General features: G+C 42.2%; 1 protein-coding gene across 16 annotated transcripts in view; it reads right to left on the reverse strand.

Annotated features, from left to right (window-relative positions):
- Nucleotides 1–5,472: 5,472 nt before the first annotated feature.
- The window catches only part of caska (calcium/calmodulin-dependent serine protein kinase a), a 161,879-nt gene continuing 153,588 nt past the window's right edge, over nt 5,473–13,763 (reverse strand). For 7 of the 16 annotated variants that reach the window (XM_086267431.1, XM_086267426.1, XM_086267430.1 and 4 more), the window contains 6 exons: nt 10,087–10,167; nt 9,926–10,006; nt 9,628–9,830; nt 9,464–9,547; nt 7,741–7,767; nt 5,473–6,944 (listed from right to left, as the gene is read on the reverse strand). In XM_086267431.1, the coding sequence (XP_086123557.1) occupies nt 6,768–6,944; nt 7,741–7,767; nt 9,464–9,547; nt 9,628–9,830; nt 9,926–10,006; nt 10,087–10,167 (653 nt within the window). In that variant the 3' untranslated portion in view covers nt 5,473–6,767. The remainder of the gene's footprint in view (nt 6,945–7,740; nt 7,768–9,463; nt 9,548–9,627; nt 9,831–9,925; nt 10,007–10,086; nt 10,168–13,763) is intronic. The other 9 variants (XM_086267440.1, XM_086267438.1, XM_086267436.1 and 6 more) reach the window with 3 other exon arrangements.

Consider the following 13,763-nt stretch of genomic DNA (forward strand, 5'->3'; position numbering starts at 1 on the left):
TTTCAATGTGCTGGTTCAGTGACTCCTTTCAGCATCAGTCGAGGGGTTGACCCGTTTCACTTAATCCGCCCAGTGGCCTCTTTGGCTCGTTAATGTGGGATTATGCTGGGACTAAGACAAGCGAGGAGGCTGATGTCGCACCTCGTCCCTCTCGCACTCAACATTTTCTTTTGCTCGTCCAATTCCAGGTCACAGGGGAGCAGGAGGAGTCTGTCCCAGCTGTCATGGGAACGGGAGGAGAGGCACACCCTGGACAGATCGCCAGTCTGTCGCAGGGCTGCAAAGGTTCATATCTGAACAAATTTCTAATGTGATAACAGCTATGACAGACTTGCATTAATTAATATAACATCATCTTTAGTCAGTGGAATTTCCAGGCACCTTTCCAAGAATTTATGATTACATGTTAAACCTTTCTAGGAAATGAACTGGAAACAACAGAAACTGTGATCAAGGGGAAAATCCTTCTGCTTTGAAGATTAGAAACATTATTGCATGTCTCATGGACATATCATGTAACATATGTGATGTAGTAGCAGGATTGTTCAGTACAGCACACATAACAATCATAGCAAATAGAATAGTACATTTAGAGATTAAATTTACTTCTCAACATATAACATGTTGGAATTATCTTAACAACTTTTACTGCACCATAATGCACTGAGTGTTGTTACTTACTGATGCTTTGAATATTTTACTACCTGTGGTCATATTTGTGCATGGTGGCAGGGCTATGCTTGTTTAGCTCTCTGAGGTCTAAGTCATCATAGGTGCCAACGTTCTCCTAACCCTGTATTTTGGAGAAGGGCACGTGTTTGCCAATTAGAATGATTAATTTGCTCATTTTCCGATCGCCAAGACTTAGAAAACAGTTTAATACAAACTGTAGTGACATAGGGTTGTAGATGTCACTGATGATGTCTCAGACCACAGGATTAAGTACATCTTCTAGTTTAACTGTATTATTATTCAAAATCAACAAAGCAGCCCAGGTCTCGAAGATAAACAGCAGTCATCTGGGAATTATGCACTCAGACTGTCATGTCTAAAGCTTTAACCCTCTGTTGCCATACAGCATTCAGCTTTAATCTAATCCTAAGGAAACAGAATATATATATATTTTCTTTTTATTAAAATATTCTCCAAAGTCATGGCAATCACAAACTAACTGACACAAAAAAGACAGTTTTGGCCTTCTTTAAAGTACAGTTTGTCACCCATGATGACTCAGACCTCAGCAAGTTAAAGGGAAGCCTGGTGGAGCTGCAGCCTATCAATCAAAATGCTCTATTAGGATATAATAACTGGGATTGTCAATGAAAAGTCAGGACTCTTGCAATCACATAATGACTATATACTATGTTAGTGCATTACCAACAGTCTGATAGATAGTGTTAGAGACTAGCTTACCAACGAAATGAGCATTTAGCAGCTAAAGCAGCAGCTAGTTCCCTCAGGAGTTGGTGGAGCCCAAAAACACACTGACTTTGTAAAGGTGGCAATGATACACAACAAATGGAGACCTCATTTCTAATTCACCACTACAGTGTCCTGACTTGAAATCTCAGTTGTAGCACTTTCTTTTGCTTTTCTTTTAATTTCAGCTATAGCCAGTTAGCTTTGTTGTATTTTGTTTTTCACAGACACAGATAGTTGCTAATCAGTGCAACTCATCAAAACTGAAAGCCAAACTCACAGGTCTGTTAGTAACCACATAACCATATAACTATATTAAAATAATCCCTTATGGTACATACAGGTATAAGATCAAGTTCAGTGACTCCAGTTAGAAAATGTGAAGCCCAATGAATAGCTATTGTTTACACTTGCACATGTGTGTCAGCTGGTAATTTAAATATGAAGGTCTATGGAGATGTCGGTGATGGCTCACTCTTAAAGTTGGCCTGAAGTGGTGAACAAAGTTTGCCATCTCTCACTCAGAGAACCAAGGTTATAGCGGTATATTCTGTAAATGCTGAATATATAAGCAACAATTTGCCACAAAGTTGTATCACCTTAAATGGGAAACTTTTCCCCTAGCAATACATCCATCTAAAATATTTTCATGTGAGTTTTCTTGCATTTAATAAAATCAGATGACACTTGCCCTGTGGTGATTAAAGTGCCAAAAAAAAGCTACATCAAAACTTCTGCATGAAGTGAATGTTAATATTTTATTTCTCTGTGTCAGACTCAACAAATCTTCACGTTCTTCACTGTTGATCCAAGCTGGATCTCTGCCTCCACCTCAGTGATAAAAGTGTGTGAGAGGATCGTGGTCATTGTACATTTTCCCGACTCCCAGGGCTGTTCTCTATAAATCAGTGTGGGGCTTTCAGAGAAGGTGAAGAAGCCAGATTTTAAAAATCAATTATTTTTCTTCTTCTTGCTTAGGTAACACATCAACTGTGAGATATTTAACATCCATACCTGATAAAAAATGAATAAAAAAAAGAAAACCAACCACAGCTGTCCTGTCAACTGCTCCTTGTTTTTCTTTCCCCTGACGTTAATGCTATGGGATTATTCAACAGCAAACCACAGGTTTCAGCTCTGGAGGACTCTAATCGCTCACTTGCATTGATTGAAATCACCAAATGCAGTGTTTCAACAGAGAGGTCAGCTTAATGCACATTCACCTGAGGTATATAAGCCTCAGGAATGTATGACATGCTGGACTCCATTTATTATGCGTGACTTTAACTAAAAGTCTGGCTTTTCTTTCTGGTGGAACGATGCATGCACATACACACATAAATACATGATTAACTTCATCTTCATATGTGCCACAAGGTGAAGAGTAACAAGGTCATTTGCATCTGAAACATTTAAATTAGCCAGTTGTTTGATATGAAAAATATATTGGGAAATGCAATAGATAACACGTTTTTCTCTCTGCAGTGCAGCGTGAATGCATGCTGTGTGAAACAACACAGCTTCCTGTTGCTGTTTCCTCCTCCATTCCCTACTTATGCTGCTGAATGAAGGCCAGAAGGTGGTTTTGCAGAACATTACAATGATGTGTAACCTTTTCACACTGGCCTTAACCACCAAAATCTAATGAGTTAAGAAGAGGCTTTTGGGGCCATATCCATCAAGGTATTCCTGAGTTTGCCAGTATGAAACTTGGATAGATGGACGTGTGTGTGTGTGTGTAATGACCCTATCTGGCCTCAATAATCCATGCCCGTTATATTTTTTTTATCCACTGTGGTCTGCCTCATCTGCCCTTGCTGCTAGTACCGCCTCTCTGCTTTATGTGTACACGTTTTCCCGGTCTGACCTCACCATAACCAGGCTGATCCAACGAATGCACACCTGCAGGAACTAAAGGATCTCCTGCTAATGTTCTGAGGCGCACGTTGAGACTCTGATGGAAGAGAACGGCTCTGGCAGAACAAGGTGACCTCTATAATTAGGCAGATGATTTGAGCAAGATTTGAGCATTTTTAGTTCAAATGTAGTTGCGAAACCAGGATTAGACAAAAGTCTTAAAACTAAAAGCAGATTTGTCCATAGAGCTTTAGATGGGAACCACTGCACTAAACGACCTAAAATCATAGTAAATAATTGCAGCTGGCTTCACTTTGAGCTACTTCAAAACGTAGTAAATGTGAATTAAAAATCTAGTATTGCAGTAAAGTGTAGTATGAACCTTTTGATTTTATGCTGCAATAAAACTAACATGTGATCAGCCCAGAAAGCACCCGCCTGCATTCATTGGTTTGGATCGAGCTGCAGTTACTCACAGGCAGTGCTGAAGCTGGAGGGATGTGCACAAAGCATTTCTTACAGGAAACCAACTTTAATGTGGTCCTTTGGACTATTTACTGTGTAAATAAGATGGACGTATGTTCCCAGTCTGAAAATCTGCTCGTAGCTCAAAAACACACACTTGTACTAAACAGACAGGGATCTGGGAATAATGAAACAATACTGTTTTACCTCAGAAGCAGGCGGCTCTCTGAAACGATTTCTCTCTTCCCAACGCTGTTAACAAGAGTTCAAACTGCGTCACTGACATCCTGAAATATGTATGAAAGCGGTCATGACACAGCTTTAGCTCCAGAATCAACCTCAAAATTCTCCCTGCTGGTGTCTTGTGGTGAGAACTGGATGAAGCTCACTTGTCCCTGAACAAGAAAGGACCCTTTCTTGTTCAGGGACACCAGGACCTTGATGTTGACTGATTTTTTTTTTTTCCACACTGAAACATACGTTTGGATGCAAAAACTTCTTAATTTTCTGTCGTTTTTACACACTTGGTGTGTAATGGCAGTTAGCCCATCCCTTTTTTAACCTCCTAGGACCTGGCGTCCACATATGTGGACATCACATTTTGGGTTGTCTAGACCAAAACACTAAATTTTGCTCTACAAGGGCCTGATATCCACTTATGAAGAAATTATGCTGCCACTGTTCTAATGAAATTTAAGATGAAAGTCCTCATATGTGGATCTAATTTTTGTCATAAACAAAAACCAGGTAAAAAAAAAAAAAATCTGGTTAATTCTTTGTTTCCACATTCATTAAAAATGCATGCCATGGGAGAGTTCAGGTCTTAAGATACTACCTACGTCAGCGAGTTTGGAGGTAACTAAAGTAAAAGTTCAGTAAATGTAAATATTAGCCAAGTTAGACGCAGACATAAACATCTATACAAACATGATTTTGCAACTAGCCTGGCTCAATGAAAAATGCAGGTATGAATAGGTTTTTTCCTTCAATAGATGAATTCATCAATCAAAAATTGCATATTGTATTTATCTGGGGTTATCTTTTAAAATGTATTTGATCTGAAGCATGTGAAAAAACCCAAACAAACAATGGAAAAATCATTTAAAAACTAAGGAACGGGGAAAATACTTAAAAAAAAAGTAATATAAAGTTCATGGGCTTCCAAATATCAGCTTAGAATGACCCATTCAGAAAAAGTCATTTGTATTGTGAACTCTACAAGAGCTGCTTTCTTTGTGGACGCTATGAAGCGCCTTGAGGCGACTTTTGTTGTGATTTGGCGCTACACAAATAAAATTGAATTGGACAGGCTGCTGGTGCTGTGAGTGCTCCGAGGTTTACTGCTTTTTGGCAAAGAGCCACATTCCCCAATATATGAGCAGACACTAGAGTTATCATGGCTATCTTCCAGCCTCTAACCCAGCATAAAGCTGGCAACTGAAACTGAAGATTATTATTATTAAATTTGAATATCCATTTTTTCATTACATGTGACCTTTGATTTTCCAGCTTATCGACCATCACTTTGTGAGAAGTCCCCATCTATGAAAACAATTTCTCACCCCTTCCTTACATCTTTCTCCATCTCTGAGTGAACGTCACACATTAGTGCATTTTTGTGGCTTTTAATACTAAATGATACACGTACAGCGTGACCAGCACCACCCTGAGCAGGTCTTTGCCAGATTTTAGAAGAGATGCTTTTCATGTGACGCTGCAAAAAGAACGCAATGAAGAGACACTTCAAGTTTAATTTTCCAACACATAAAAGGAAATATATTTAAAAAAAAAAAAAAACTGTTCATACCGAAGAACCTGCATCATTGTGGAGTCATTTACACCCGAGGGGCAGTCATATTCATATACTGTATGTGGTTATTCAGCGGCACGCACGGCCTCCTCATCCTCTGAAGCCGTCAGCTCTGCACAAAGTAAAGCGTGCACTTGCACTTGCACCGCACACGGTTACAGTTTCAAGACAGATCTCATCTATCGCTGCTTTTTAAACTGGATTGAAACACACTCTTGGACATCACAGTTTGGAAATGGCAAATGCTGAACTAGGTGTACGATAAATCAAAAAGAGAAAAAAAAAAATCAAAACTTTTATTAGATTTCTTCCTTTTTTTTTTCTTTTTTTCTTTTTTAAATACAAACACATCTCACTTACATGGTCGATAATTCTAGAAATTTAGAAACATCACCTGAAATGCAAGGGATGTGCATAGGTGTCAAGTCAACATCTGGCTCAGTCACTCTTGGTTTATTTTTAACATTTTTGTTTTCCTTTTGGTTGAGTTCACTTTTCCAAAGAGCTGGAATGTTTTCTTTTTTTTAATTTCTTTCTGGTAATATATATATTTTGCCTTCTTTTAATTCTCGGAGGGTTTACAGAGGGACACGGGGAACACTGACTGACAGCATGGAAGCTTGCAAATGTCCACATGCATGATAACCTCATTCAAATCTCTAAAACCATTTATGGATTTATTTAGAAGAGACAGTACCCGGTAGTCCAAAGGTGCGTGTGACTGCACTAACAGCTGGAGAGGGGGAAAAACAAAACAAAAAACATCTACAGATGAAAGACATTGCAGTGTGTGTGCTTTTACTGCATCTGCAGACAGTGTCCTTCTCCAACAGCCGTGATGGGAGGGTTACTGCAGGTGCACCAACATGAGAGGACGGGACGCAGTACTGTCTCTTTAAAACAAACATCTACAAAAATGTTGCCTCCTAGCTAGTACAGACATGACAATATTCACTTTTACTCTGTTTTTATACAACACTATGAGACTAGGTCATCTGCGAGGGCAAGAGTCCGACGCTTGAATGCTGTTACGCTTTCACAGTACGCTGAGTCGGTTCCGATCGAGTGCAGTGTAGAGAGGGCTGCCCTGTCGGCTTCTGTTATTAGAGTCTTCTGTGTCGGTGTTGTAGTTATGAAGAGGGCAAGACAGCCGCGGTGTTGCTGGCGGGAAGTGGAAGAGGGGGAGAGAGCGCGAAGGCGGATGAGATGTTACGGGTCAGTACACCCAGGACACAGGGACCCACTGACTGGTGGTGCACACCAGGTCAATGGCCTCCTCCAGGTGCCTGATGGTCTCATCAATCTCGTTGTTGATGATGGTCTGGTCGAAATAGTGTGCGTAGGTCTTCTGCAGGATCTCCGACTCTTTCTGCAGCCGCTGGAGTGACTCGTCCTGAAGGAGGAGCAGGAGGAGTGAAAATGACAAAAAAGGTGAAAGCAAGACAGGACCAAAAAAAAAAAAAAAAAGAAATCCTTAGGGCCCCTACACACTGTGGGATGTAAAGTCTATCACAGGATTTTCCACATTTTTAGGTTCTTATACCTAAAACTAACCATCTCATTTTCAGTTTCCATAATTTTATCCACAACATTTAAAGATATCAGTGAGAGGAGCCTCCACTGCAGGCTCACGATACACTGCCACGTTAAGACCTTTTTAGAGCTCATTAATTGGAAAATGCTGAGGCTCAGTTAGGGACAGGAGCAAAAAATTCACGAGTATATTTAGTAGATTTTTACCTTCATACTCAGAACATTTCTAAAGTTACAGTGCATTGCATTGCATCCCTCCTGAAACAAGGTTTTATATACTGTGTTAGATTAAACTCAGAGAACCTAATGAATTGGCCATAGATGGTTTTCTGGCTTGAAAGGCTGACTAAAATATGGAACAGGAAGTTAGCACAGCAGACCAGACTGCCCGCCAACTTTAAAGCCCAACCCTGTGTCTGCTACAGCACTGAACAGGCTCCACACTGAACTGTACGCGTTTCACCGTGTTAGACCCACAGTGATGCACTCAACCTGCAAGATGGCTGTGTCACACAGCGTGTTGGCCTACAGCCAGCAGAGGAGGAAGAAAACAGTAAAACACAGTTGGTAGAACTTATCACTAGAATCATGGAACACACACACACACACACACACACACACACACTAAAGCATCTGCTCTGTCAGGTCTTACTTACTGGCAGTGTTCGACACCACCTGGGCATCTGAGCGGAGTGCCATGCAAACAAACACATGCAGCGTGCAAAACAAACAAAAAGACGAGTGCAGAGACGAGTGAGGAGCAGCATGCGAACTCAAACCTCAAGCCTGATTCAGACTTCAGCAGGAAATCTAAGTCCTAACTTACAACATAACCGGGAACCCTTTTAAGACAGGTTACATGGAAGGTCAGGATGTAGGGTTGAGAGCGGTTTCTGGTTATGTTAAAGGAAGATGTAGATTTCCTGAAGCATAATTCAGGTATTACACACAGCTCAGACATACACAGTAACATGTCTCACAGTTGGGTGAAATCAGTGGCACACAATTTCAAAAGGTGACTTATTATGAATTTCCTTTAAAACACACACACACACACACACACACACACACACACACACACACACACACACACACACACACACACACACACACACACACACGTCAAAAAATTACAGGAACACTTTTTAATCAGAGTGCAGCATCAGGTCAGTCAAACTTGTTGGATATTGACCTGGTGAGTTAACTAGCAGAGCGGGTTGTTATCAGTTTCAGCTGCTTGGTCTTAACAACAGATACAGTATAGGGGCAAGAATGAGACAATCCCAAAACAGGAATGGTATCCAGGTGGTAGGGTAGGGGTCCAGGTAGGGTCCAGGTATCAGGTGTCCTCCACCTGTACGGTGGAGGTCACCTGGACCCTACAGACACATTACACAGGTAATCCAAATCCTCCAGGATGGCACATCAATATGTGTCAGTGACAGAAGGCTTGCTGCATCTCAAGGCACGGTTTCAAGAACATGGAGGAGATTCAAGGAGACAGGCAGTTAACTCCAGGAGAGCTGAACAGGGCCTTCAGCAGGACCACTATCTGCTCCTCTGTACAGGGAGGAACAGGATGAGCACTTCCAGAGCTACAACATAACCCTCAGCAGGGCAATGCTCTGGCTAAACAATCAGAAACAGACTTCCTAAGGCCGTACGGTGATGATGCCCAGCCTAATGCAACAAGATGATGCAGGTAGTTCCTGGAGGATGAAGGTACTGATGCCATTGACTGGCCCCCACACTTGCCTGACCTAAATCCAATATAAACTCTGGGACATAATGTTTTGGTCCATCTGAAGCTACCAGGTTGTAACTCAGACTTTTTGGGCCATATCTATCCAGACCAGGAGCTCAGTGATGCCCTGGTCCAGGTCTGGGAGGAAAGCCCCCAGGACACCATCCATCACTCATTAGAAGCATGTGCAGCGTCATCAGACATGCATACAAACATGTGTGGCAAACCACTCAGTAACATCTAGAGTTGGTGCAATGAAATTCAGCTAAATGAACTAACCTGCCGGATTATTTTTTCACCTTGACTTTCAGCCCTCCATATGGCATCTTTTAGTTATGGACACATTAGCCAGTCTCCCCCCCCCCCCCGATACTGAGAGTCCCATTACAAAGTGTTCCTTTAATTTTTTTCAACAGTATAAAAATATAAGACATGTATAATGATTATTTGGAAATATAAATTAAGCAAAGCTAGTCTCCTGCAGTCTAAAAATAAAAATATGCAGTTTGTCTTTGAAGTTGATTTGTTATGCTCATTTCAAAGTACAGTAGAGTCAGGTTTGGTTGTTTAATGAACATCAGGAGAGATGGAGAACATCACCAGCCTTGTGCTGAGTGCGTCAGTCATTTTCCTACCTCATTAATGCCTGGTGTGATGGTTGGTGCAGCGATGAACACGACGTACGGGGCAAACTCGGCCGTCCGCAGGACCTTTAAGGCCTGATGAAAACACATGTTAGGGTTCAGTGTCCTTACGTACTCCATGCATGAAGACTTGGTGCCCTCACATAAGCACGCACCTGAGGTTCAACGTCCAGTATGACGATGAGCCCCTGCTGGTGGATCTTGCGAATGGTTTCCAGGCGCGTCCCGTACATGGCATCCTCGTGGCTGCCATACTCCAGGTACTCATTGTTGCTGATGTCCTGCATCATCTGGTCATGGGAAACGAAGTAGTAGTTCTTGCCGTTCTCCTCATCCTTCTTTGGAGGTCTGGTTGTGTCTGTGAGCACACAGGATCAGACACAGGAAGTGAGAGAATTACACCTCCCTACATGCACAGCAGCGCTCGTAAAGACTGTCGATTGTGCGTCTTACGTGGGATGGGGTAGGCGAATCTGTCAGGGAGTTTGGTTATAAGTGTGTTCTTAATATGTCTCCTGCCCACTCCATGAGCGCCTGACAAAGACAAACACAGACGGTCAGCGAGGCCACGGCAGCTGTTCTAGTGTCCTGCTGCTGCACTTGGTGTTACTCACCTAACAAAACTAGCGTTTTCCTCTTGAAGGCAGGAAGCTTCACAACCTCCTCATATGTGACAAGGTCTAGTTGGTCAAACACTGGAGACGAGAGACGCCAGAGACAGATGCAGATTAGGAGGATGTGCAGAGAACTGTGTGGGATAAAAACAGCTAGAAAACTAGAGTGTAAGGGAAGCAAGGAGGCTAGAGAATATCTAACACATCCACTAACTACGAGGTGAAGACAAACCAAAGCAGATTAAAAATCTCAGTGAAAAAAGGCCTGATGAGGAAACAGTGGGTGGGAATAACTAGAGTTGGGTTCAGAGAGACAGATCCACTGCCCAGCTCGAATAATAATTGTTAAGCTGAAATGCAAATGAATCTCTAAAAGAAGCTTTGATCTCTCCATGATGGTTTTTTAAATGCAGGCCAGCTTCTCATTTATTCTGCTGCTCATTCAGTCAGCAGCTACACAGGAAAACTGGGATATTTCAAAAAACCTGTTCAACCTGAACCAGAGCTTTCAGTTCTACTTTTTACTCGCTGTTGGTGGAGGTTTAAAGGACACCTGTTATGCTTACTTTCAGATAGAAAGTAGACTAAATAAAGGAAATTGCAGAATGTCTGGGCTGCAGAGCGTATCGCGTGTTAAAGCTGAGCGGCTCACTGTGCTACGTGCTCTCTGCCTCTGAAACATGAGCCTCTGTGCAGCCAACATCTCAGCCTGCTGACAAGCGAAATATAACACCCACAAGTCAGCAGCTGCTGCTCAGACTGACAGACGGTGACTGTGACAGCGACATTATATTGGACTGAAAAGGTTATTAAAAGACTGGTTACATTAGTGGACCTGTAGATGAACACACTACACCAAACGTGAATGAGAAGACAGGTTAGGGTCACCATCACAGCACGCAGTGTCTAAAAACACACAGAGTAAGCTACACGGTTTCAGTTTTGCCTCAGCCTTCTGTTGTTTTTGTCAACAGAAACAAAAGTGAAACGCTGGCAGTGACAGCTGATCTAATCTACACAGTTAATCAGAGAAGAAGAAGAGAGCGAGAGAAAAGAGGAGGAGTTGGTTGCTGTCACTGGTTGTTACTTACATGCAGAGAGGCCGTTCAGTAGGAGAAAGCGAGAGAGATGAACAGCAGGGGTCATAACATGGTTACAACAGCAGAATTACAGAACGCAAAACAGCAAGATACAACATCTGGGCAGCTGTGCAGCAGCACACAGTGCTGAGCGGAGATGGATGCAGACAGAATACTGTTGTTGTTGCTGTTAGAGAGTTTATTCACACTAACTGGTGACGTGTGGGTTGGGGGTGGTTGGTGGTGATGGTCACCAACAACCACAAGCAGCGCAGCAGAGCCCGGCTGCATCCAACTATGGAGGCATCCTGCATCTGCCTCCAGCTGTCCGAGGGGTAGCAGTGGGTACTTCCCAGGAATCTGTCACCCCGTTTTCCAGCTATAAATGATGATTGATGACGATTTATATAAAATAATAATAAAGCAGTCACACAGAATTGTGCAATCGGGTGTTTTCCAGGACCTGCAGTGATTACCATATCTAGATGTTTAAAAATGTGTTGCTGATGATAACGTGATTGCTACTAGTTCCAGGAATTCAGGAGTTGCTCATTATTTCAGGATATATGAATTTATAAGGGACAGTTACGAACGCTTCTCCGCATTTCAGTGCGTCTTTGGATGTTGGCAGTGAAGCTAATGTTTTGTGCACCTGTTGCTCTGCCTGTTAAACGTTGGCCTGACTGTTTGATTGGGGATACAGCGTCAGGTTAATTCTCGCTCAACCATCAACAGTCTGATGTTTCTGTTTGATTGTCAAAGCTGTGCCATTGCAGTTTCTACTTCTACTCTACTGTCTGTGAAAATGATTCTAGATTAGGCAGTGATAAAGCCAGGCTCATTGATGGAGTGTAAATGGTGAGGGAGGGAGAAATATGTAAGAAACTAAGCTTCGTGGTGTCATCACACATAGTTTTATTTTTCTTAAAATTCAACCTATTTGAGGGACGTGGCGTTTTTTCAGCTTCTGAAATGGAGCATAGCAGGAAAAAGTTTGTGATCCAATGGACTAAACTAGCAGAGCTTGAAGTCAGTCCATGCGGACCGTCTTTGTAAATGTGATGAAGTGATTGTCATGAGAAAAGCTCCCTCACAAGGAAAACAATTCCTGGGAAATAACCGGAAACGCATCTGACTGACACTTTAGTCTCATGGTCTCTAACATGAAACCGAGCGAAGCTCATCCCTGATCCCAAGAGATCAGCTGATCTAACTGGTTAATTATTTTGGATACACCATTTAGGCTGCTTTGGCTTGCCTACTATTACTGCAACCCCCCACCCCCACCTACCCCCCCAAGCTTTTATTGTCATGCTGTATGTGATTTAAGCAACATATCTATGGTGTGTTGTTTGCAGGGGGTTTTGCTGCTGCTTGCTTTATGCATGTGTATGTAAGGTGGGGCAGTCCACCAAAAACAAATGACAGAGGATGAAAATAATAATTGTTTTTGACTGTAGTGGTTCTGACCAAACGGTTACACACTGTTGAACCTGTTATCAGTAAAATGTTGGATGGAGTTACAGCGGACTCGCTGTTTTGATTATTTTGAATTAATCACTAAATGATGGCATGCAGATAACTGTGGGTCCCATGCATTCACTAGTGTGTTACATGCTTTGGACTGTTCAGACAATTTCTTTCACAGGACGGCTTCACAAGTCCATGTGCCTGTAAGGACCTTGGACGGTTTTTGTTCATACTGTCCATTCAAAGAAAACATCCAAACATTCCATTTGAATGGAAGCGAATGGGAACAAAGTCCTCATTTTGTGCACAGAAATGCCTGAAAAACAGACTGTTCACAGGGGAAAAAACAGATCTTTACTCTGTTAATTTGCAGCTTCAGGTCAACTTTAGAACACATTTCTTTCACAAAATGACTTTAGTCCCCATTACTGCCTAAAAGCAAGCAAGGTAGGATCTTTTCAATGCCAAATTTGAAGCAAAGGAATGACAACAGCACAAGAAGAGCTCTGATTGGCACTGACAGAAAATACTGTGTCTCCGTCCTTCATATTGGTCACTCAGGGTGTTCGAGTGCACGGATTTATAGACATGCTCACAAGAGTGGATTTTCAGATGCACACACACTGTACTGTACACACGTATGTGCGCACACACACACACCCTATAGCACCCTCGGTTACATTATCAGCATGACTTATCTTATCCCATAATCCTTTGAGACAAACTGTTTGCACAATAAAGAATGAATTAGCAGTACATTTTCCTCATTACTCAGTACACTACTACTCGACTCTCTCTGGGCTCAGTCTGTGGTTCATAGAAAACCAGAGGAGCAGTACACAAATCATAATAAGCATGCAGCTTCTTTAGACTTCTGTTCAGCTCAACATGGACATGTAGACACTGACTGGTTCTCAATATAGACTACCAAGTTCCCACATGTAATCAAACACAGCTGAGGCTACATGCACGTGTTTGTACGGGGGGGATGTGAAGTTCTAGTTACCTGAGCTACAAACTTGAGATCAGAAGTGACAGAGAAGGCCACAGTGCACCACACTGTAAACGCCCCCCTTGTTTCACCCTAATAACTTATGTAACTACTTCATAGCCACGATATTAAAATCA

Source organism: Aulonocara sp. 'chitande type north' Nkhata Bay, linkage group LG16, assembly GCF_057382095.1.
Source record: "Aulonocara sp. 'chitande type north' Nkhata Bay isolate Kocher_YH1m ecotype deep benthic linkage group LG16, A_spYH_male_GT1.1, whole genome shotgun sequence".
NCBI classification, from domain to species: domain Eukaryota; kingdom Metazoa; phylum Chordata; class Actinopteri; order Cichliformes; family Cichlidae; genus Aulonocara; species Aulonocara sp. 'chitande type north' Nkhata Bay.